Genomic DNA, 25,804 nt, shown 5'->3' with positions numbered 1-25,804 from the left:
AGAACACCGAAACTTCTGCCATTGTGTCATAACTGGCTGCCCGCATGCCCGGTGCACTATTTATACCGGAGGAGCACAACTGCTGCTATAGGTACAGTTACAGAGGGGCACTTCAAACCCCAGCTGCCCTGCCTCAGCTAACAATACGACGCCATATATATATACGCACTATCCTACACACACACACACACACACACACACACACACACACACACACACACACACACACACACACGCACGCACGCACCGCTGCCTGCTCTGCTGCTACTTTTGTCCCTCATCATCCTCCCTCAGAGTGCTTCCTGTATCTATCCCGGCGATGAGCCGCCACACCGAGCCACCTGCCAACAAGCTCTCACACACGCCAGCCGGTTACATCACGACTGAGCTCCAAATGATTATGCACATAATCATTCCGGAGGGAAGGACAACATGGAAGTCCGCTGTCCAAAACTAACACACGCAAACACACCATAATACACAACGTGTGTACGGTCAGACGTACAGCGTTTTACTGTCTAATAATATTTAATCAAAGTAGATCTGAAGGGGCTTTTTTGGACAGAAAAAGACCTTTATTGTCATACAAATTGCACTTTGTAATATAATAAATACACAAACTTCCAAAGGGGATGAAATACTTTTCATAGGCTCTGTAATAGTTTTTTGTGGCATTTTGGCCGTCGCCATCTTGGTTTAATAAGTTCAACGCTGAATCGATTAACTGATTAAGCAATTACCGGAATAATAATGCATTTTGCCTGAAACTTACATTAAGAGAGTCAATCTTTAACACTGGGTAGGTGTTGATTTAAAGACACCAAAAAGTAATGACAGGAGCATTTCATTTCTTCAGTAATTACGGCTTGTACTTGTTGTGGAAGCTGAAGTGTTGGCACCAGTGGTACTTGTCTCTTTCTCCTCTCTCTTCTGTCATGATATCCCCGTACTTAAATATCCTTAAATCAACAATCACAACAGGAAACATGACACCAAGTCAACACGCTGCGAGCGACGGCACCTTGAGAACTTCAACTTCAACCTACAGGTCCACTGTGGAAGGATAATGTCAGTCCAAGGATTCTAAATTATTCCTCTAGATATCATCACAGACAGCTCAAATGACTTCATGTCCAAAAGTATTCTTTCCAAGTAATGATCCCAGTGTTTCAAGAATTGCCTTCTCACCATGCAAGCCCACTGATATGTGTGTGTGTGTGTGTGTGTAACCTGATCCCAAAGATTGAGCTAAATGTCAGTGAGCCACCTTGAGCTTTGCACAGCTACAGCCGGCCCACAACCGCACGGCGGGTCAGAGGGGAAACACACCGCGAGGCAGCGTCAACATGGACGCGAAGAAGAAAAGCTTGGGGTCAGATAAATGAAAGAAACGACAGAGAGAGAGAGAGAGAGAGAGAGAGAGAGAGAGAGAGAGAGAGAGAGAGAGAGAGAGAGAGAGAGAGAGAGAGAGAGAGAGAGAGAGAGAGAGAGAGAGAGAGAGAGAGAGAGAGAGAGAGAGAGAGAGAGAGAGAGAGAGAGAGAGAGAGAGAGAGAGAGAGAGAGAGAGAGAGAATGACCGGAAAGGCCGGAAAGGCCGGTGATGAAGAATGATGCTGATGACAGTGACTGGTCAGTTTCCCAGTTATCCACTGCAGGTTTATTGTGTTCAGGGTTCACTAATCAAAACACACTGACTGGAGACCATCTTGTGATGGGATCACACCAGCCAAGATGCATAGTCGATATGTCTCTATTACACAGGGATAGATTTGATGTTGTCTAAAATCTAGTCCACATTAGTTCAGCAGACATACAACACGAGAGAGAGAGAGAGCCCTTGGAGTCAGCACACCAGTAGAACTTCGCTCCGACAAGATGGGATAAAAAAGCGCACAAATACACAACGAGGGCCAGGTGGTGATGGCGCACCAGGAAAAGGCAAAAGAGAGAGAAATCTTAGCACACCTGTAGAAAACAGCTTACACACGTACCAAATGCCCAAAAGCTCACCACAGACAATGAGCATCTGGCGACGGCGCACCAGGATAAAGTAAAAGAGAGAGAAATGTTGGTGTCGGCGCACCAGTAGCCTTTACATATTTATATTCATATGTTTTAAAGAAGGCACTTACTTATTTGTAGACGAAGTCCATGCGCCTATCCCTCTGGACAAAGCTGGCACGTTACTGTTGACTCCATCTTAGTTAGGTGTGTTCCTCAGCTTGAAGTGGAAAGCCTGCTCTGTTCCATCTGTTACGGCTGCAGGTCTTTACGGTCCTCTCCACGGACGAGGTGGTAGAAGGTATAGTTAAGACCAGCTTCAAACGCAGCTGTTTGTGGACAGTAAAATCCCACCAAATCACACTTCAATCCAATCAAGATCAAAGAATTTTGGATATCTGGGCAGGATCCTCAATTTGTCAACAAATACAGCTGACATCAAGCTCCTCCAGACAGTCAAACCTTCCATTTGTGCAGTGATGTAGAGAGCCAGGGGTCACAGCGAGTTTTAAATCATTTTGTGGAACACGTAGAGATCCGGTAGGTGTTGGAGGATAGTTTGTAGCAGCCTAGAAATGGAGATCCACCTGACGGATGACGCTCTAGGGATGCAGCATTTTACAACTTCAGCCAGCAAGCATGTGCATTTGGTAGACTTCCAAAAAAATAGCTGCAAGCCTCAACAGTCTTGTGCTGTTTGTGAAAGCACCAAATCCAACTTATGTGCATAAGTGCTAACTATGGCTCCAGGCACATTTGAGCCTGTACCCCATGAGACACAGCTTCATCACATGTTTGTGGGATCAACTTTTCAACACAATTATTCTTTTGCAACACATCCAATACATCCTGGTGTACCTCCTTTATCTCACCAGCTGTTGACATATCTCCACACAGGTCAACATCATCTCCAGACCTGGCAGAGCTGCTGATCGATGAGGTATTTTAATCCTGTTTATCTTTACCTTCCTTTAGCTTTTCATGCTTCAGCAGAGCTCTTGGTAAACTGTTCAGGTCACAGTGTCCATCTTTTATCCACACGCTGTCGCTGCTGGAGGAGATGAGTATTCATGGAGATATTAAAAAGCTTGCTAGCCCAACGGCAGCCACTTAGCCACGACTTCCTGTCCTAAGTTACTAACAGTTACTCTGAAAAGTCTGTGTAATGTTTTGCCCCTTCTGGTTAAGGTCCTGCAGGTCTTGTGTTGGTTTATCATTAGCGAACGCAGCTCTTTGTTCTTCATGAGACAGTGTTGAAAAACAAACTGACAGCAGCCATTTAAGTTAGCCGCGCTAGCTGCTAGCCGTTAGCCGCTAGGTGCTACTGCGAACGAGGCCCACGTGTCTGCAGCCTTGAACTTCCTGTATTCAGGACGAAAGGTGCTTTCAGCAGCAAAGAAGTATCATCAGAGAAACTGACTTAAAGTATCAAAAGTGAAAGTATCTTTTCTACAGTGAAATGGCCTCTTATTCAAATGATTATATATTAAATCATTAGATTGTTAATACAACACTTTAAGTAGTATTTAACTGGAGTTTTAACTATGAACATGTTGGTGGTTTATTCCAGTGGTTTCTAACCTAAGGGTCAGGCCCCTCCAAACGGTCTCAACGTGAATCTAAGGGGTCGAGAAATTGCACCGTATTCTATAAGCTAATCAAATGTTTTTTATATGAATTCATTTGTAAAATAACTAGTACAATACTCAAGCGAAGTACCTGAAACTTGTACTTACGCAACAGTATTAAGTAGTGCTGGGTAAGTTAACGCGTTCATTTATATAATAATTTAATAATTTAAGTTATAGTCAGACACTTACATGTTAGTGCAGCTATATGTTGAAATTCACGGTAAACACATTTGAATGGCACAGATCGGGAGCGAGCGAAGGACTTTGAAAGTTAGCTGAAAGATTAATGTGAGACAACATCCGGTTTCTTCAGACGAACATCCGGTTTTCAGAATAAGATGCCAACAAAGTATGAATTATATTCACATTAAGTATGAAACATGCTGCCTGCATCTCGTGAACCAAATGTTATTGCACTTTTGTTCATATAGCAGTACTTTTAAAATAAAAGTGCGCAATACACTACTTTTGAATTCATTGTTGAACTTTGCCATAACAATGCGATTAATTGCAATTAATCGCAAAAAAATCCATGCGATTAATCGCGATTAAATATTTTAATCTTTGCCCAGCACTAGTATTAAGTAAATGTACTTAGTTACTTCCCACCACTGGAAAAGTCTTTGCTTTTCAGGAAAATTAGAGATGTGTCAACATATAAATAGGACTGTTTACTTTATTTCAGTTTGCTTCAAGTGACCTTTCGAAAGCTTTAATTTTTTGGACATTTCCTTCGTTGAGTATCTCATCAGTGTCCCATACCTCTCATGCCTCTCATTCACAAAGCCGTTGTTGCCCCCGAGCATGCATTTTCTCTAGTGCACATCTTATTTCCAGCTTGCCGGGCAGTATACCCCTCTGCAGTTGTTGCCCCCCACCACCCCCACCCTGCATATTCTACAGGGCCATCCCTGCCCACCTATTTGTGAGGTTCTCAGCCAATGAGGGGCCAGTGCATGGTGAGCAAGCACCAATGAGGCCACTTTTTCATCTGTATAAAACTTTTCAGAACAGTTTGCCGGGTTGCACTTTCTGTCAGTTCAGGAATCCAAGAGGAGAGCAACAGCCCAGCGAGAGAGAGAGAGAGAGAGAGAGAGAGAGGGGGTAGAGAGAGAGAGACAGTGTGAACGCAGGGGGGTTGCCAGTTTTTAATCCCAATCCCACACTTCAAGAAAGTGGTGGGTGAACATTTGAGCTTCACTTTGTTTTTACTGTCAGTGTCAGGCCGGCCTCAGACTTGATGTGATTGTTTCTGTTTTCTATCCCTTTTCGTTCCTGAAGCCTCTCCGTGTCAGCGAGGATGGAGAACGCACACATGAAAGAGTTGCCAGACGTTCTGTCTCACTTCAGCGTCACTGAAGAAAGCGGCCTTTCGCCTGATCAGGTCAAGAAGAACCTGGAGAAGTATGGCTTCAACGGTGAGGGAGATGGATGGATGGATGGATGGATGGAGCATTGGAAGTGTGTAAAGAATGAGCAGTAGTAGTGGTAGAATCTCAGGATGAAGGAACACACATGTATCTTTGGATTTAGCTTGGAACAGAGAGTGGAAGCCATAGAGGCAGAAACACAGAGCACCTGCGAGGTTTAGCAAGATGAACTGGCACAAACACACTGAAGGGGAGAAGTAGTGATGAACTGGCACTGTGATGTTTTTGATGAAGGTCTAACTGCGGGAAACAAAGTGTGGCGGGGGGGGATGTTTGTGGAGCAGGTGCATCAGCATTTGAGGTTTCTGACAATCGCTACTGGCTTTATGTTTGATTGAAGATTCTTTATTTGTCAGTGAATTAAAGCATGACGGCTCGCTCGACTCGAGGTCAACCTGCTTGTTTACCGACTGCCTCTCACACAGTAGCCTCCCTCAGTGGGATGGAGGTGAGCGAAGTCTATTCGCTGAGGAAGGCCATGAAATGCAGATGAATGCCCTGTGAAAATGAGGACCTTGAGTTGAGACTCTCTTTTGTCAAACTGAGTAAAATCTGGCATTTGAGAAAACACCTGCAATAGGCAATTTAAACTCGTCACAGCGGGGGATGCACCGGCATAACTACCATGAATGATCTCTCTGTTGCATTGTGTCCTTTGAGCTGGGACAGAACTGTCGTCAATGTTGCTTATTATTAATTGTGTAATTATGTATATTTAAAATGCAGATTTGTAACAAAAACAAGAGTAACATAGAGTTTTTAGCACCTTATCATTGCACTAAGTCATGCTCAACAGGTTGCAGTGAAAGTTTGGCATCTCAGCAGATAAATGGATGTTGACACAGTGACAAAGTAATTAAGGTAACTGTAAAGGTCAGTTATTAAAGTCACATTAATTGTGTCATAAACTGGCAGAGGTTCAAGGAGGCCGTATCAAACCAGCTGCTGCCTAACATTAATTAAGCACTTGGAGTCCTATCAATAGTGCGGTAGATAATAGTTTCTGTCCGGTGGTTTCGATTCTTAAATGGGTCAAAACGTCAAAGCGATGCAGTGAATGTGGCGGCCGTCTATGCTTTATTAATATTGTTTGTCTCTCTTCCCTCACAGAGCTGCCGGCGGAGGAGGGTGAGTCCACTCTGAGCCTCAAACACCTGCTTTTCAATTATTCCTGTTTGAATCACATGTCCGTTTAACTTTGTGCCGGCCGGACACACCTGTCCCTCTCACTTCCTGTGGTGACAAGTCACACACTCGTTTACCCGACACCTGTCAGTGGTGCCACTGGTTGTTGTGACTAATAATATGTTCACACCACGCACACAACTCAAGAAATCAGCTGATCCAAAGTTTTTCTTTGGAGACGTTGGATGTATGACTTCTACAGTTGTTGTCCTTTTTAACCCAAACTAATATTTGTCATGCCCGCCTGCTACGGTAGTTTCACTCGATTAACTTGGCCCAAAGAATATAGAAACGTTTCAACGGCATGCAGATAGTTTAGGTGGCAGATATTTTTGGGCTTCTTCACAATCAATGCTTCTCCTACTGAACCCTTGCTGATGCAAAAACACGTATATTATTGACATTCCATGACACTTATACCATGTAAATATATAAGTACATACACAATTGACCGCACACACTCGAATGCTGTGTTTGATGTGATTTGATGTATATTTTTTAACAGGAAAGACCATCTGGGAGTTGGTGATGGAACAGTTTGAGGACCTGTTGGTCAGAATCTTACTGCTGGCCGCCTGCATCTCTTTTGTGAGTTTGCCCACGTTTCTCTTACATGATACGCTGCATTTGTATTTTCATTGGTACATACATCCAGGGAGCCTGCAGAGGCTTTAGAACACGGCCATTGTGTATTTAAGGATCTTACATTAAAGACAGATGTTTGTTGTATTTGGATAAAGGTTTGACATATGAGATCACCGATGACGTTCTTTTCCTTCTTTTATTTTAAAGAGTCACACGATTATACTATTATACAGAAGATCATTGCTAGAAATCTGAGAACCCTTAACGTTTTGTGCCAAAATGTATTATATATTTGACATTTTAGCACAGTTTACACCCTTTAAAGCTCATGCATGTAGCATGTAGAAGCTGACCATGATGATGAGGAGTGCAAACTGTGAGCTGCATCTCTTCTGACCCCTCGCCTGCTTTGTTTGTCACCACACACACGCGCTCGCTCACTCGGGCCGACAAACACAAAGAGTGCATCGCTAGTTATTAAATTACATTTGGACCCATGTCCTCACGCTCATCTACACCAGGAATCCCTCTCTCTCTCGCTCTCTCTCTCTCTCTCTCTCTCTCTCTCGCTCTCTCTCTCTCTCTCTCTCTCTCTCTCTCTCTCTCTCTGTTTTGTGGAGGAGAGAAGGCCGAACACATTGTCTTAATCCTCGATCTCTGCCCTCCGGCCTCCCTGCTCAGCTGTCACTATGGCCTTAGAAGGTCTGACGGCTGTGTGTGTGTGTGTGTGTGTGTGTGTGTGTGTGTGTGTGTGTGTGTGTGTGTGTGTGTGTGTGTGTGTGAAATAGAGAGAGGAAGATAAAGAGAAAGAGAGAGTGTGTGCACATATGCATAGCAGGAGCTTTATTTTAAGAAAGTCTCAAGCCAGGATGAGAAACTGTATCCTGAGACAAAGGTCAGGGATGGAAGGAACGAGGGATGGCTTGCAGCAGCAGGAGAGAGTGAGAGGGTGAGGGAGGGGGGAGTCGAGGATTGGGTTGCACAATGGCATTGTTTGTGTGACAAATGAGGGCAATAGATTCAGAGTCGTATACGGTTTCTAAAAGCGAGAACACTAAATGCTGCAGACACACGCCCTCATCCTATTCATACACACAGGAATGTCCCGCCGCGGCAGCGCGCTGACAACCTCTGACGCTCATCCTGGAGATCGATTGTGTCTTTTGAAGGGAGGCAGGGTGAAGACAGGCCGGGGAGCGTGAGCGACTATTTTTGGAGGAAAAAAAGGGTGAGAAAAGATGTGAGATGAAGAGCGGAGCGAATGAAAAAGCAGATCATGACGAGGAGGAGCAGAGAGCTAGGCGGCGTACGTAGAGAAGGACGGGCCTCTCTCTGGTCCGCCGGCCTGCAACTAATCTGTGTTAATGTCAACGCGAAGGCTTTCCGAAACAGACTCCCGCTCACACGTGTTGGACCGCAGAGTCACATGTCGAGGAAAGACTTCACACATAGGATGACATAGGAGATAACAATGACGCATTTGAACCAGTGATGGGTGATAACTGTCAGAAATAGATATACTCTGTCCTCTATTCTGTTTGATGCTGACCAGTAAAAGATGATACTGGCGCCCTGAGAACAGGTGCACAACAGAGTATCACCAACAGTTACGAAGTATATCAATAACTCAAGATTTAATCTGCGTAATTATCTGATTAACCTCTTCAACCTCAACAGATCCACGAGTTGATCCTTCGTTAAAAAGATGTCCAAACCCACAGACCTCTAAAGATCACAAATGAAGTGGCTATAAAGAGAAAAAGTGAAAAAATAAAAACACAACCTTATTGGGGCTGCAACTAAGGGCTTTTTTCTATAATTTTCCCAAATTATTGATATAATATTTTATAATAAAATGGGATAAAGTCTGAGATTTGCAAGTGGCTCTCTGTCACCTCACGTCACAGAAATCCTAAACGTCATAAAGTGAAGATATTTTCATTGGATGTTGCATTCTGACATGCTCCTCCTCCCTCCGTCTCTTTCAGGTGCTGGCTTTGTTTGAGGAAGGTGAGGAGACAGTCACTGCCTTTGTCGAGCCCTTCGTCATCCTCCTCATCCTCATTGCAAACGCTATCGTTGGAGTGTGGCAGGTCAGTGAACACACACACACACACACACACACACAAAATAAATCTCACACGATGGACGGCCTGTTCAGGTCACGGCCCGTGTCTTTCACAGCGAGCACACGGGAGCTCGGGAGTTCGAGGGAGTCCAGAATGAGAGGCATGACGTCAGCCGGAGGTGAGAAGGCCAAAGGTTAAGCCAACGGAGGGGGGGGGGGGGCGGACTGGGACCCTTGAAGGCTCAAGCTGCAGTCTGCTTTGTTACAATCCACAGTAAAAATACAGAGAGATGATTGAGTTACCACAGGCGTGGGGAGTGTGTGTGTGTGTTCGCAGTTGGGGGGGTTCATATGAATCCTGCGGCAGTCATTTGGAAACTATGCACAAGGATTCACACATGGGGGGGTGCGGGGGAGACTGTAGAGAGGAAGGGCGGCGGGCATAAAGTGGGCTTTACACTTCGAGGCGGTCGAGAGCAGCCTCGGAGGAAACCACAGACAACCACAGACACCCAACATCAGTGTGATGGACTTCATCAACCTGCTGATCAGCAGACAGACTCCTCGCACCGCAAACACACACGATGGTCACTCAAGACTTGTCCAACGTCAAACTTCAACGATAATTTAGCATCCCGTCACTCAAGAGATGAATTTGGTGACTGTTTTTGTTCTCCTGTTCTTTAAGATGTGTGTGAAAATTTACGTTCTTTCTATTTCCACAGTCGAGACGAAATGAAAACAATAGATGCAAAAAGAAAAAAGAAAGAAAGAAATGTCCTCGTATTTATTTGTCTAAATTGAATCGTCTTTTCTTCCCGTAAAATTAAATGTGAAGTGTGCTTACATGAGCTCGTCCCAAACTTTAAGCGATCAGTGTGTATGTGAATCAACTCATATTATTATAAGTTATTTGCTCTTGTTGACAGCACATTCAATCAAATTTGACCAAACCGTCACAGTCCCGATGAAGCAGTTCAGCTGAGTTTTAACACACATGGTGGTTTAAAAATGATTTTCTTTTCCCCAGAACTTCCTCTTTGATTGTTGCCTCTTTAGTCAATAATTCATGTTCAAGAGAAATACATAAGGCCCCAGAAATTATTCAAAGGGCTTTAAATAGACAAAGTAGTCACATATAAGCCTCCATAATCTCTCTTTGTCTGTACTTTATGCAAAACCAAGAAATATTTATACAACTTAAATCAACACCGTGGAAAATGTGTTGCTGGAAAGGTATTGCAGGATTATTGGATGGGATTATATTATTCAGGTTATTTTGTCCACCAATTTTAACTTGTACAATTTAATAAGTAGTGTTCAGGTTTATGAATCCAGGAGGGACGGACACACCGGCAGAGTTCCTCTTGAGTAGTTGTGCTCAGGGAGGTTGTGGTGTTAAACGTGATAGTTTGTAACACTAACGTTTTATGTTTTGTTCTGTGTGTGTTTTCGCAACAGGAGCGCAATGCAGAGAGTGCCATTGAGGCTCTGAAGGAGTATGAGCCTGAGATGGGGAAAGTTTACCGGTCGGACAGGAAGAGCGTGCAGATGATCAAGGCCAAGGAGATCGTTCCTGGGGATGTGGTGGAGGTTTCCGGTAAGATTCCCAAAACTGAAGTTGCTGTTCAGCCACTGAAAACGCTCCAGGAACAGTCAAGTGTAACAATAGGTGCAGCAGCAGTGAGTCCTCAGGGTCACAGAATATCTAGACTTTGTGCAGACAAAGGTGCACAGGATATCCTGTCAGTTCAGTGTTATGAAGTGACTCAAGGCAATCGACAAATATGCAGACTATAGCCACACGGGGTTAAAGGTCAAGCCCAACTTCCCGAAACTAACCCTTCAGAATAGGACTTAATTAAGCAAAAGAAGCAGCAGCTGCCATTGGGAAATTTGAATTCAGCAATGATAAAGTCTGGTAAAATAAAATATGTGCCTGTATCTGAAAGTCCAATCTTAATATAGCGGGTACTATACACTAAGAATAAACTGTAATAATATTCAGAACGCACTTTAACTACAGCACGTACTCGTAATTAAGCCAAAGCTCATCTTTGCGGCTTATTCAGGACTTCTCAACCTTGGATCTTTTTTACGGACTGACTCTCAGTTCAGAGGAACGATAATCGACGCCAAGCTTGAGCTGAAAACAATTCAATCAGATGACCTTTGCCTTAGAAACTTATTTAGTTTGACTCCTGTTTTCACATAAAGAACAAATCAAGCTTCTGGGCCCATTCGCTCATATACTTCAAAAGAGTCACGTGCATGTGTGTGTGTGTGTGTGTGTGTGTGTGTGTGAGAGTACATGTCTCCTGATGTCCTTGAGGATGAACATGGGCCCTTTTAAGGCAGTCACAGAATAAAGGGGTGGAGGGGAACTCAAGGAACCTGCTGCTGGAAGAAAAAAAAAACAAGCTTGAGTATAAATACACTTAATATCGACGGGCGGCTCGCTCCTCTGTCTCTCCCTCTCCCTCTGTGTGCTGTACACCTGTTCTTTTCACTTCATGATCTCCCCAAGGTCTCCCTCTCCCGCTGTCTCGGACTGTGGTATCAGTTTTCAACAACAACACTATCCATCCAGAACCCTTCCACCCCCCCCCCCCCCTCTTCCCTCCTCCTGCCGCATTGATATGAAGCTGTTTTAAACAAATCAAAATGGTCTGATGAACTTGTGTGTGTGTGTCTCTCTGTGTGTGTCTCTCTGTCTGTGTTTGACCCTAGTCGGTGACAAAGTGCCAGCTGACATCAGGCTCGTCTCCATCAAATCCACAACCCTGCGCGTGGACCAGTCCATTCTCACCGGTAGGTATCTGGGGGGAAAGACAGACACATGATGTCTTTTTGATGTCCGCTTCCACACCTGACCACCTCACCTGTGTGTCTCCCACAGGTGAGTCCATCAGCGTGATCAAACACACTGACGCCATCCCAGACGCCCGAGCCGTCAACCAGGACAAGAAGAACATGCTGTTTTCCGTGAGTCTTCTTCATGAGAACTTCTCTGTGACATACTAAATAAAGCTCCTGTTGTTGTTTCATGATGTCCATGAGGCTGATGGGAATGTCATTACCGTTGCTGTTATTTCTTCATAAACTAAAGTAATGGAGGAATCAAATATTTACCCGGTGATGGTGCGACAGAGGAAAAGTCATGGATCACTGAAGTTATTACAATTCATCCTGAGGGGGGCGTGAATGCACTCCGAACTAAATTTCATGGCAATTTCCACAATATCTTTCACTAAAAAACAAGCGATCGCCAACGTCAGTAAGGTTCATCCTCTGGGGATCATGAATGTATGTACAAAACTTCATGGCAGTCCATCCGACAGTTGAGATATTTCTGTTTGGTCCAGATGAACTAACTTTCAAATGTTTTTTTCTCCGTCTCTGCTAAAACTCTGTTCAGGGAACCAACATCGCTGCAGGAAAAGCCACCGGTGTTGTTATTGCAACTGGCGTCTCCACTGAGATCGGAAAGATTCGTGACCAGATGGCTGCCACTGAGCAGGAGAAGACCCCTCTGCAGCAGAAAATGGACGAGTTTGGCGAGCAGCTCTCCAAGGTGGGTGAGGCAGACGGACGAATCTGAAACAGCATCACCACAGTGACAGTCGTTATCTATTGATTCATTGAATAAAAAGAGGACTAATACTGTTTTAAACGACTTAAGATGGGAAATGTGTATATAAAACAAATGTCTCACGCATCCCTCTGGCTGCCTGGCCTCCAGGTCATCTCCCTCATCTGTGTGGCTGTGTGGATGATCAACATCGGACACTTCAATGACCCCGTCCACGGAGGCTCCTGGATCCGCGGGGCTGTCTACTATTTCAAGATCGCTGTGGCTCTGGCTGTGGCTGCCATCCCTGAAGGTAAACCTATTGAAATAATGTTAAATCAGCAGAGCATTCTTGGAGTTTGTTCACGCCTTCATTTCCTCAAGGTATCAGCCATCAACTCTTGAATCGGAAACCTTTTTGCCCCCTGAGTGGCACCGATTAAATACTGCGGGACAGGAACTGAGATTTAGAGGTGCTCGCTGTCACATCAGGGTCAGCTGCAGACTGTGGCGATGCTCGTCACACACCATGGTCTAATGATGCCAAAACGACGACATCATCTGCAAAGACAGACGCCGCCATAATGTCACTAAACTGGACCCTCTCCAGACCTTCTTCACACCATAGTCAGAGTTGATTTTTGCCAAGAATCTGAACACAGATCTGACTGAGCCCCCTCCCACAGGAATACCTCAGTCAGGGTGTCCTCCAACTGATGGCTTTAGGGACCACAACTGTTGTCTGGAACCCAGCGGCAGGTGGTTTTGAGCAGACATGTCGGATCATTCTTTCTTGTCACTAAGTTGTTCTTAATGTTTATTTCGTTCAGTACCCCCCTGCCTAACTTCCCGCTCCGTCCACCGCAGGTCTGCCCGCTGTCATCACCACCTGCCTGGCTCTGGGAACACGTCGCATGGCCAAGAAGAACGCCATCGTCAGGAGCCTTCCCTCTGTGGAGACCCTGGGCTGCACCTCGGTCATCTGCTCCGACAAGACCGGGACCCTCACCACCAACCAGATGTGTGTAACAAAGGCAGGTTCACACTCAGCACACCAATATCACCTTCAATCCAGACAGCTGGCGGGAAATAAGAGCAGATCTAATGGAATGTGCGTGTTGTTGTTTTTTTGTTTCCATGCAGATGTTCGTCGTTGATAAAGTCGACGTTGACAATGTTGCCCTCGGCCAGTTTGACATCTCAGGCTCAAAGTACACCCCTGAGGGAGAAATGTAAGCGTCAAAAGAGTTCAAAGTTAATCTTACAATAACCTGCACACACATAAACACCATAACCCATTCTTTTGTTGACTAAATATCTTATTTTTTCTAAATATTTTTGAAAATCTGTTTTTCACCAGCACAAGGAATGGCTCGTTGGTGAAGTGCAGCCAGTTCGACGGACTGGTCGAGCTGGCCACCATCTGCGCTCTGTGCAACGACTCTTCGCTGGACTACAACGAGGTCTGCAGAGCATTCGGGAGAACTTGTGTTCGTGACATCGGTGGTTAATTGTGATCCGCGGCCCACTTCGAATGTAACGTTTGTTCTGTCTTATTGCTCCGTGATGCAGTCCAAGGGTATTTATGAGAAAGTGGGCGAGGCCACAGAAACAGCGCTGTCCTGTTTGGTGGAGAAGATGAACGTGTTCAACACTGAAGTGCGTGGCCTGTCCAAGGTGGAAAGGGCAAACGCTTGCTGTTCTGTAAGTATGCAAGTAATATTCTATAAAGTATGTGTCCTGTGTACAAAGACAGTCTCGTGTAACACAAGTTTGCTGTATAATGTCAAAAACAATAATATAGGCGAGACTCAACCTTGATTTTAGATAATTTTCCTCCTGTTGACCTGCTTCTTCCTCATGTTCTAACAGGTGATCAAGCAGCTGATGAAGAAGGAGTTCACCCTGGAGTTCTCCAGGGACAGAAAGTCCATGTCAGTGTACTGCTCTCCTGCCAAGTCGGCCAAATCCCCTGTAGGAAACAAGATGTTTGTCAAAGTGAGTGTGTGACACAAGACGTACACTTCCTGTGCTCACTCTATAAAAGCCTAAAACAGAAGCTGTGATGTCACGATAAAACAGCCTCTAAATTTGAAAGAAATGACGGAAATGAAGTTCAATGAATCAACTCATCACTCAAAAACCATTCGTTGATGGATGATGTTGAACGTTACGTTAACTCCGTCTACAGGGTGCTCCAGAAGGTGTCATTGACCGTTGCTCGTACGTTCGTGTGGGCACCACCCGCGTACCCCTGACCAGCTCGGTCAAAGACCACATCCTGTCAGTCATCAAGGAGTGGGGCACCGGGCGGGACACCCTCCGCTGTCTGGCGCTGGCCACCAGCGACACACCTATGAGGAAGGAGGACATGAACCTGCAGGACGCCACCAAGTTCGTCGACTATGAGGTCGGCGACAGAAATGTCAGAAAAACATTTTGTTGCGATGTTGCTGTAGTCTACACTTAACATCTTGTTGTCCTTTCTTCTCCAGACTGAGTTGACCTTTGTCGGCTGTGTTGGCATGCTCGACCCTCCCCGTAAGGAAGTGGCGACCTCCATCGAGCTGTGCAGGGCTGCTGGCATCCGTGTCATCATGATCACTGGTCAGTAGATGCAAAACACGCTCTCATCTCATCGCATAAGAAAACAAGCAATCTCTTAAAAGAAACGACAAAATCTTCATTTCTGTCCTCCCCAGGTGACAACAAAGGCACAGCTGTTGCCATCTGCCGTCGTATTGGCATCTTCACTGAGGATGAGGACGTCACTGGCAAGGCCTTCACCGGCCGTGAGTTTGATGACCTCGATCTGTACGATCAGAAGATCGCTGTTCAGAAGGCTGGCTGCTTCGCCCGAGTGGAACCGTCCCACAAGTCGAAGATCGTTGAGTTCCTGCAGGGCTTCGATGAGATTACCGCCATGGTGAGCAGAAGAGATAGAGAGCGTACGCGTTGTTGTTTCTCGTGCTGAAAACGAAAAGTATAGACGGGCAAAAGCCATAACTTGTCTCCCTCCACCCTTCACCAAGACTGGTGATGGAGTAAACGATGCCCCCGCCTTGAAGAAGGCGGAGATTGGCATCGCCATGGGCTCTGGCACTGCCGTTGCCAAGTCTGCCTCTGAGATGGTCCTGGCTGACGACAACTTCGCCTCCATTGTGTCCGCCGTAGAGGAGGGCAGAGCTATCTACAACAACATGAAGCAGTTCATCCGCTACCTCATCTCCTCCAACGTCGGCGAGGTCGTCTGGTGAGCACATCCTTTGCGTAGGCGGAGGTGAGGTGTGATCATAACTTTTACAAGAGAGTCAAAAACGAATAAAAGAATCGCTGCACTTCCTCTCTCCGACACTCAGCATCTTCCTGACGGCTGCTCTGGGTCTGCCCGAGGCTCTGATCCCCGTCCAGCTGCTGTGGGTCAACCTTGTGACTGACGGTCTGCCCGCCACCGCGCTGGGCTTCAACCCTCCTGACCTGGACATCATGAGCAAAGCCCCCCGCTCGCCCAAAGAGCCACTCATCTCTGGCTGGCTCTTCTTCAGATATATGGTCATCGGAGGTGAAAAGGCATTATGTTCTCTCCCTCCTCTGTTGTGGCACTTTTGTTTTATTTTTGTCTAAAATGGCCTCCAACCATTTTTGATAGAACACTCACAGAGAACGTTCGTCGACATGATGTTGTTGCCATGGTGACCCATCCGCCTTCTGGGTACAGAGCGCCAAATTAACATTGACTTCATCAGAACCTCTCTGGCTGTCATCAGACGATTAGCTTCCGCACGTTTATTGAAGATTGTGGATTTGAACTGTTGGATGAAAGACTTCTTTATTTAACACGTGAATGTCTCCTCCAGGTTATGTTGGTGCTGCAACTGTCGCAGCAGCTGTCTGGTGGTTCCTGTACTGTGACGAAGGCCCAATGGTTTCCTTCTACCAGCTGGTTAGTATTCAACACTCTATTATTTGTGCACTTTTCCCACAAATTGTGCCGGATCACACGGCGTACGCCATCCAGCTGCTGTGTCTAGAAGCCTCTCATGTAAACTCGGACGGATCTCAGCTTCTCAGACTTCTGTATTGAGATGTGATGTCCCCGTCTTCCCCCTCAGTCACACTTCATGCAGTGCAGCGAGGACAACGAGGACTTCAGCGGGATCCGCTGCGAGGTGTTCGAGGCCGCCCCCCCAATGACCATGGCTCTGTCTGTGCTGGTCACCATCGAGATGTGCAACGCCCTGAACAGGTTTGACCACACGGTCAACTCATACTTCTGTAACTAAGCACGTTCACTCAAGTACTGGACCAAAGTACACATTTAAAGTACTTGTGTATTTCCATTTGATGCCATGTCAGAAGCACTATTTTTTAGTAGAAACAGTACTTTTACTTTTGATATTTCAAGTACAATTAACTGATAATACTTTTATTCATATGTTGGTTTAAAATGCAAGACTTTAAAACTGCTGTGTTGGTGCTTTTACTTTAGTCCTTCTACCTCCACTGAACTACACAACTGTATTTAAAAAGAAAGTTAAAATGAGCTCCCAATCGAACAACAACAGTAAAAAGTGACGCAGCAGTAATAATAATGCATTTACAGAACATATATCAACATTACACTCATTCCCTTTTTCTGCTTTTAAAACGTATAAAACAGAGGATCACATGCATGCATGCACCATACAGGAGCGTGATAACTATGATTATGATACAGAGACAATACATAACATCTACCTTCAATGTTCAACATATAAATGTACCACATGCTCATCCTTCATGTCCTTTTGTAGAGATTTATTTTCCTACATTCACCTCAACACACAAACACACTTTTCACACGCCCTCAAACATGTTCAGTCTGCATTAACGTTCCCCTCCGCCTCCCCCATCCAACCCCACGTCCCTCCTCCTCCTCCTCCTCCTCCTCCTCCTCCCCCCCAGCTTGTCTGAGAACCAGTCCCTGGTGCGCATGCCCCCCTGGAGCAACGGCTGGCTGGTGGGCGCCATGAGCCTCTCCATGTCCCTTCACTTCATGATCATCTACGTCGACCCCCTGCCCGTGAGTCCGGCCTCCTGCACCACAAAAACAAACATCCATCTCCCTCGACTCCTCCCTCCCTCACACACACACACACACACACACACACACACACACACACACACACACACACACACACACACACACACACACACACACACACACACACAACCTCCATGTTGCCATTGCTTAAATACTTAACAGATGGTGCACCGCTCAGCTGCCCAAATTACTAACAGAAGTGGGATTTAAGGAACACAATCAAAGCAGCTGCTCAGCTGTGAGCTCCTAAAATGGTGTGATTGTTTTTTTGATGTGAATTTGTATCTTCACCTACAATAGTGTGGAGATACAAATTCACAGGAACGACAACACATTGTTCAGAGGGAATAACACTCCAGGTATCCATACGGGCGCTGACGTGAACATGCTTTTACTGCTCGTTTCTTACTGGTAGTTGTGTTTCTAGTTTGGCAGCTTTTGACGCGACGTTGCTCTCGTCCACAGATGATCTTCAAGCTCACTCACTTGAACGTGGAGCAGTGGATGATGGTGCTGAAGCTGTCCCTCCCAGTCATCCTCATTGATGAGGTCCTCAAGTTTGTGGCTCGCACATATCTGGAGGGTAAGCTACACGCGTGACCCGCGTACAACACGTTTCCTTCATTCTGTACCTGCGTGACGTTTATAGCGTGTTTCCTGGAGCAGACGTTAACGTGACTTCCTCCTCCTTTAACATTTTAACCTGAACCTGTGCTACGAATGTCTCCATTTTATTGATTTGAACATATTGATGAATGGAATGTTACGGAATAATTTACCTCCCAATTAAATGTGTGATTTTAACCTCTTTTCTTCTTCCTCACACAGTTGTAATGATCTCCCACCCTCTTTGCTCTAATCTCTGATGACATGTATCTAACTTTCCTCTCCTTGGATGCTCTTTTTCACCATTCCCCCTCCTCTACCCCCCTGTAACAAAAGGTGACTCGTGCTCAAGGTTTAAGCACTCTGCACCGTGCACAAACGTTTTGTTGAGTCTTACAAATCTTTCTGGGCTCGTACATTTGGATCCTTTCTTGAATTGCCAGTAGAAATCTAATACTTGGTCTCAGCATCATATTTGCATAGTTGGTGTTTAATGTTTAAAGTTTGAATGTGTTACTTTAGCTTATTGCTTACAGTAGCTTGTAGATCCGCTCAGAGTAGAAACAGCAACATTGCGATGCTTTTAATGTGATCAAACTTGTGATTGTGTAGAAGCAGCCTTTTAATAATTGGGCTTTGCTCATATAAATGTAAATCATGTAAATTTGAGATTCCAGGGAGATACTGGTCCCAGCCAAGAGTTTGCTCCCGTAAAAGAAGCACATTTCATTTTTTACACTTTGTTTTTTGTAGACATTACACTAAGAAAATATTGTGTGTTAATTAGAGAGTTTAGGAGGAGCTGGAAGGCATTTTTTGTTGCCTTTGTCACAGCTGACCTGCTTGTTTTCCTCTGCAGGAAAAGTCTAGAGGTAAAGAGCGACAGAGCGGCTGAAGCAGAGAGAGAGAGAGAGAGAGAGAGAGAGAGAGAGAGCGCAGAGGCAGAGGATGGAGAAGAAGAAGGCCGAGCGCTCACCCTGAAGGAGCGCTCGGCCGACAGTCACTCATCAAAACATCTAGTGGCACGAATGCAAAATAAAACTGAAAAATCTGAAAATACACCAAAGGAAAGCTGCAAAATATTTTTTTCTGTGTATGTACTGAAGTTAATATATAGGTGAGTTATTAAAACTATCGTGTTGATTCTATTCTTAAAGAATAAAGATATGTATTAAAGAAAGTCTTGGATGTCACCGTTTTCAATTCAGTTTTTATATATATATATAATGCTGTTAATAGATGTCGGGCGCTATTTCCTGACATTAATTAAGCTTCTGAAATGCAACAGAGCACAACAGGAATAACAATGAGGTCAAACAATCAGTAAACAAGGTGCAACTGCATTAACGTAAAAACAAACACATTTATGAACGTAGTTTGGTTTATGAGTTGTTGCACAAGTGAGACAGTTACAGCTATTATCACAATGAAGTCACAAACTGATGTATAACTCTGTATTAATACTTTGAGCTCTGTCTACAGTACTCTTTACATTATTCAGGTTTTATGGCCGGTGGTGAAGTTGTTAAAGTTGAATTTGCAGCCGCTGTACTTTGTATCATTTTCAAGATCATGCATTTTAAAATAGGTTAAATGTAAATGATCAAATTATACGGTATATTAAAGTATATTGTGTAGAGAAATATATTATTATGCACATCAGTCTTTTGCATTTCCTTTGAGCCTTTTTGCATATGAGGCGGCTCTGCACGGAGCGCCGAGCCCAGGGTTGAGAAACGTTATCTTAATATTTGAATACGAGCTCAAAGGTCGAAGAGAAGATAGTGACGGCCTGTCTTCACTTTCCAATATGTTCCAATATTAACACAAAACAATGTGGAACACATTCACATTCCTTCATAGAGTCTGAGCTTCTGTTCAAATCCACAATCAATAATTAGCTTGAAGTCTAAAAGAGACTACGCACAAGATCAGTTCACGCTGAGCTACAATAAAAAGAGAAATAATGCAGATGATGAAAACCCCACATGAAGTTCATTTAGGAGAGCTTCTACTTTGTGTCACCATTGTTCATTATTGCACTGTGATCCGTTGCTTTACAAAGCATAATCAATTAGTGATACGGTGAAATATGGAGCGTTAGAATGTTGAGTGTTTTGATGGAATCATGTCAGTTTTAACAGAAAACATTTACACGTGTTCGTAGAGGATGTAAGACAAAGGGAACGTGAACAACGTCATCACTTTGGTAGCAAAGCAACAGTCTGTTCGGCTTCAGCCACCGAACCGTCACCTCGATCGCAACAATAACGTCTCCTTAGGAACAGCGAATGTTAGCAGTGCTAGCAGCAGCAGCTGTGATGATCCCAGTGGTCACGACAGTATTTCACGTGGTTGGTTGGTCCTTTTTGGAGAAGTTAAATCTCCATCTGTGCTCTTTGGTTCCAATACATACATACATACATACATACATATATATATATATATATATATATATAGATAGATAAACTCAGGAAGCGTCTGCAGGCGGGGAACCAGCTTCACTGACTCCCTCCTCCAGGATTTCTCGGACTTGTTCAAGACTCTCAGCCTGCCGAATTACCTCCAGCTTCACCTGAAGGGACAGACGGCGATCAGAATAATATTTACATTTGCTTTTTACCATCGATCCTCCACTCAAGCAAACGTCTACAACTGTATATTGCGTCTCACCTGCAGCGACTGGGAGAGCTGGACAAAGTCCCTCTGGACGGTCTGGATGGTGTCGGCCTGCGAGCGCATACTGATGACTTGGCTACGCAGCTCCAGACACTGTTGATGCAGAGACGCCTGACAGCCACGGACAAACAGGGCGACGGATTAGAAAACGTGTTCCTTACCAATATGGCACTATTTTGAATATTCGCAATATAAGCGTAACAATTCACGAGTCAGGTTTCAGTATCATAGATTCATGGCCCACCACTTGATCCTCATTATGTTAATACGTCAGTGTTTCTGAGAATGAGAGCACTACAGACTTCACTGAGGCACACAGGCAGCAGTGATCATTACGAGCATCAGCAGGAGCACTAAAGCTCGCTGCTAAAAGCAGGTTGGATTTACTTTATCATCAGTGAGGGTCTTGTTGTTGCGATGCACGTGAGACAGCGCCACCCGCAGGGCGTCCAGTTCAGTGCGGCAGGCCAGCAGTTCAGCCTGCAGCTGGTCCGTCCGACTCTGGATCCTCTCCGTCTCCGTCTTCAGACTGGACAGCCGCACTGCACGCACGAGGAAGGACCGAAGAAATACAGCTGATGAAAAGTGGCTTCTGATTTATTTCGTTTCGAAACCAATCACAAGAGCTACCGATTGGTTTACCAGACGAATAATAAAGTTGTGGACTCACCTTCTAAAACTTCTGATGACAGTAGTTGCGAGTGGACGCAGGCAGGAAGAGAGAGAGGAAGATTAAAACATGGTTCAGTGCCAAGACAGTGAGTGATGCAAACCTGCCCTGAATATGTATAATATATAATAATAATAATAATATAATCCACAGACCGTTCTCCTCTGTCCGGGTGTCCAGCTGCTCCCTCAGGTTGACAATCTCGATGCGGAGCCGCTCCTCAGAGTGCGCCCCCTGCAGGACATGAACAACTTGATTACAAAATGAACCTCCAATTCATTAAACCGTTTCAATATTTTACAGTCAACACAACAACTATCTGAAATAAAGAAAAGCAGCAACTAGCTAAAGGGAAGTTACATAAAATAAGCTTCCCACAGCTTCCTGTTCCCTTTACAACACGGTGTGAAAAGATTAAATCACATTATTCTCACTAAACCGGATGTAATTGATGTCAAATACATTAGTTTATTAATTGTGCTAACATGATACATAACATGATATCGTGCAACTGAAAACCTAGAACAGTGATTCTACCTGCAGCGTTGCTGGAAACGATGAAGAGTCTGGTCCCTCCTCCTCCACCTCCTCTCCTTTCAGTCTGGACAGCTCACTGCACACCTTCCTCTGGGAAAACGACAACTCCGCCTGGACACACAAATGCAGATTTGGACACCTCCGTCTACTGAATGAGGTCATCGTACCTTCTGTAATATGTAATATGCAGCTAGGAACCAGTGACTACTGTCGGCTTCATCACTGTGTGATGGATGAGTGAGTCATGGTGCACTCGGGTTATGCGTTTATGGCAAAAACTCAATTTAAGAGCCGCAACTTCATTTCTGTTCTTGGCGTCTTTTTCATTTTAATCAAGATGGTTTAAATACAAAACAGCCAGCTGAAAATGTAACATTTATATCTCTGACAGAGTCACAAACACTGTAGGATCGACATCATGTGACTCACCAGCCGCCTCTGCACGGCATTCTGTGATTGGCTGAAAGATTTCTGCAAATCCTGGAGGAGGGCCTCTGAAGTGTGGACCTGACACTGGAGCATTGATACCTGAACACACAAATAAATGAACATGTGTGTAAGTCTCCACACGTCACATCCACTGTGTGATTGTGCCGGCTGTCGACACACACACACACACACACACTCAGAGCAGAGCTGCTCACCTGCTTGTGTGTGTGGTTGGTCCGTGTGTCCAGCTCCCTCTCCAGCTCCTCCTTCTCAGCCTGCAGCCGACTCGCCTCCCCTCGCAGCTCTGACACCTGCCCAACACAGCACACCGTCGTTACGCCGCTACGTCATTTTGACTCTGACTCTCGATATGATAGAACACTGTACCTGAGCATTGAGCGCATCCCAGTCGCCGTGCGTGATCAGCCGGTGACCGGCCGGCGGCAGGTAGATGGCTTCCGGCACCAACGTTCCTGTGGAGACCAGAGAGTCGGTGTCCTCCTGAGGGTGGAGTTTTCTGGGCAGAGAGGGCGTGTCCAAAGAGAAGGAGGACAACGAGGCCGAGTCGCAGTGCCGCAGTGAAAAATACGCCTCTGACGAAAGAGGAGCCCCTTCTCCCTCCGCTGCCGCCTCCAGCTCCGCCGATTGGTTGTGCCTCCTGTCCGTCGGCAGCGCGGCCTCGGCCTCCGTCAGGCTGTTGGTGATCGATGCGGTAGATTCATTGCTGGGGACTTCTGCCTCCGTCCTGCCTCTCCGTCCACTGATCTATCAGGTAGAGGGAAACCTGGGGTTACGTCCAGGACATTTGGGAAGACTTTAAGAAAAGAAAAGACACAACGTCAAACACTGACCACGGTCTGTCCACTGGCTCTCCTCCACTCCGCAGACTGAAGGACGGATATCCGGGCCTCATACTGCGCTGCCGTCTCTGTGAAGACAAAAAGCAGCAGGAAATAATGATTTAATCCTCCAGTCAGATGAACGGTTTGTCTCAATGGATGAGATTCATTAAAAAAAAAAAAGATTTGCATAACCGTACGATACTTTAAAGTCTTGCTAATAAAACAGAATCTCAAAAGCAGCTACACTTTTACTTTCTTAATTTAATTTTCATTGTTTTAAAAGAGAGTACAACTTGCCCTACATGTAACTGTTTCCCTGCCCTCTCCTGACATTTGACCTGAGTGAATACCTCAACTCCATAGTTTAGAAATTACACAAACAGGAAATAAAAAAACATCAGATAAATGGGCACAAACGCACCGTGCTTATCGCACACACACAAACATGAAGGCGGTGAGTCGAACCCACACTGACCTCTCAGCGCCTCCTGCAGGGACTGGATCTCTTGATCACATTGTTTTTGCAGCTCTGCCAGTTCCTCCTGTTTGCTCAGCTCACAGATCGTCGCCACGCCCTGCCAGTGTTCGGCCTGAGCTCGGAGCTCGGCTAGCTGGGCCTGCAGGCCCGCCTCTGAAAAATGATGAAGAATGTGTTTCAGCTTCGTTACGGTGTTTTGAAGATGTTTGGGATCAGAAGGGATGGACTCACACACACGGGAAACAGCAAGCTGTCAAAATGACTCTGCATTAGTAGCAATCAGACGAGTAAACGCTTCACTACGACACAAGTAGAAAGATCACCTGACTTTGCAGCATGTAATTATAAATTATTTGCATCATTTAGTTTTGTAAAGCTGCACCCAAAGCCTTTAAATACAGGCCAGCCAGTCACGTAAGAGTGCGTTTGTGTGTTTCAACAAACAGTTTCATTAACAAGGATTAGGCCGTGAATGACCCCAGCTGACAATATTCTTAGTTTTTTGAGAGTATGTGTGGAAACATAACAAATCGTTCACGTTGCTGAGCACACACAGATCAATGAGAATGAGCCCCATTTATAAATCAGTCAAATGAGTAAATATACGAAAGACATCCAACTGACTCCACTGTAGTTAATGTAGAAATAGCAATAATAATGACAAGTATGTCGTATTTACTTCTGACCTTATTAAAACCCAATATGTAGAATAATATTATATTATACAAATATATAACCCTTCTGTGTGCCACAAACCAGGCTGACAATACTGAAATAACCATAAAGCATTGCACCAAATAAGAAAATATTACCACGTTTGTTTTGTTTGTTTGGTCATTGACAGAAACAGAAATAGCAGCCTGTGATCCTATTGTTCATATCAACGTCTGGGGTCAGTTGTTAAACAACAGAGAGGTGAACTCCAACAGCAGAAGTACAAAAAGACTTGTTTGGATTTGGGAGAGGAAGAGCTTTATATAAAGTAATATAATAAACAGTTATAGAGCTGGAAATGTATTGAATCCTGTTTTACAGCATGAATGTGTCTTTGTCTGTGGCATGTCATCAGGTTTATGAGTTATTCTCTTTACATTAAGAAGCATCAAGATGATTAGAAAACACCAAGTATGTGTTTTAGCTGTCAGGCCCTGGGGTCTATGATTGACATAACATTATTATTATTACCTTATATCATCATGCCAAATCAAACTGAATTATTGATATATTTATGGATGTAAAGACTCCACCAACATGTACACAATGAGTTACATTTCATTAACTATTGTGATGAATGCAGTCTTATCTTGAACAACTTTACAGCAACACTTTAGTTCAGGTTGAAGGTAAACCTTTAGCTTGATAAGCTGCTGTTAAAGCCCCCTGCAACAGGTTTTAGTCTCAGAAAGCACCACATCTACAGATCAAGTTGTTGTGATACATATGAGTTGATACAGTCGTCCCATAGCGGTGATAATAGCACATTAAAGACGTGAAACAGAGCTCTCGCATTGAGTTAGCGTGGTTTATAAGAGGTCCAGAGATCACAGCTTAGACACCAGTTAAGTTAAGCTAAAGTGTTAGCTTGCGGCAAGCCGCGCCCATTCATTCCTATGGTCAATGATGCTAACAGGCCGTTTTTTCGGCTAACTGACCAGAGCTGCTTCACAATCAACAGGTTAACCGTTAATGTTCATTCAAATTAAAGCCGTTAAACAGTCAGTGACACTTCACAGCACGTCACGGTGGAAGTAAAGCTCATTAAAGTTGAACGTTGATGTTTTTTATTACCTGTGTCTTCAGTATTTGAGCTCATCTTCAGCAGCTCAACTGTCGAGAAGAAGAAGAAGAAGAAGAAGAAGAAGAAGAAGAAACACGACTATCAAAAGTCCGTGAAACGTGTCGGAGTCATTTTGAACGGGCAGCAGTGTTTTTTAGTGTGGAAACGATCCGCGCAGTGTCAACTTCAGGAAACAACTTCCCCCGGTCTCAAGCCTGCGGAAATCACGTCA

General features: G+C 44.8%; 2 protein-coding genes across 3 annotated transcripts; one reads left to right on the top strand and one right to left on the bottom strand.

The window, feature by feature from the left end:
- The first annotated feature begins 4,665 nt into the window (after window positions 1-4,665).
- On the top strand, window positions 4,666-19,353 carry atp2a1 (ATPase sarcoplasmic/endoplasmic reticulum Ca2+ transporting 1). The gene is made up of 25 exons (XM_079281948.1): window positions 4,666-4,810; window positions 4,914-5,050; window positions 6,173-6,190; window positions 6,753-6,835; window positions 8,821-8,925; window positions 10,362-10,500; window positions 11,631-11,711; window positions 11,800-11,885; window positions 12,319-12,474; window positions 12,643-12,784; window positions 13,339-13,505; window positions 13,615-13,703; window positions 13,832-13,934; window positions 14,044-14,175; window positions 14,344-14,469; window positions 14,663-14,881; window positions 14,967-15,078; window positions 15,174-15,397; window positions 15,504-15,724; window positions 15,831-16,033; window positions 16,329-16,414; window positions 16,584-16,717; window positions 17,416-17,533; window positions 18,020-18,137; window positions 19,020-19,353. Exons 2-25 carry the CDS (start codon window positions 4,933-4,935, stop codon window positions 19,028-19,030), a joined length of 2,991 nt encoding a protein of 996 aa, XP_079138074.1. The 5' UTR covers window positions 4,666-4,810; window positions 4,914-4,932; the 3' UTR covers window positions 19,031-19,353.
- On the bottom strand, window positions 19,110-25,737 carry rabep2 (rabaptin, RAB GTPase binding effector protein 2). 2 transcript variants are annotated; one of them, XM_079281949.1, is made up of 12 exons: window positions 25,584-25,737; window positions 23,793-23,948; window positions 23,327-23,403; window positions 22,863-23,240; window positions 22,691-22,786; window positions 22,476-22,574; window positions 22,047-22,157; window positions 21,665-21,743; window positions 21,510-21,521; window positions 21,227-21,381; window positions 20,834-20,950; window positions 19,110-20,735 (listed from the first exon to the last, which is right to left on the bottom strand). In XM_079281949.1, exons 1-12 carry the CDS (start codon window positions 25,606-25,608, stop codon window positions 20,631-20,633), a joined length of 1,410 nt encoding a protein of 469 aa, XP_079138075.1. In that variant the 5' UTR covers window positions 25,609-25,737; the 3' UTR covers window positions 19,110-20,630. The 2 variants fall into 2 exon arrangements, with proteins under 2 accessions (XP_079138075.1, XP_079138076.1); XM_079281950.1 differs by lacking the exon at window positions 25,584-25,737 and having other exon boundaries at window positions 22,863-23,235; window positions 23,793-23,917.
- Between the last annotated feature and the right edge of the window lie 67 nt (window positions 25,738-25,804).

The sequence above is a fragment of the Melanostigma gelatinosum genome (genome assembly GCF_949748355.1).
Source record: "Melanostigma gelatinosum genome assembly, chromosome: 13".
Lineage (NCBI taxonomy): Eukaryota > Metazoa > Chordata > Actinopteri > Perciformes > Zoarcidae > Melanostigma > Melanostigma gelatinosum.
The sequence above is the reverse complement of the archived record's forward strand: the minus strand, read 5'-3'. Positions and strand labels throughout refer to the sequence as shown.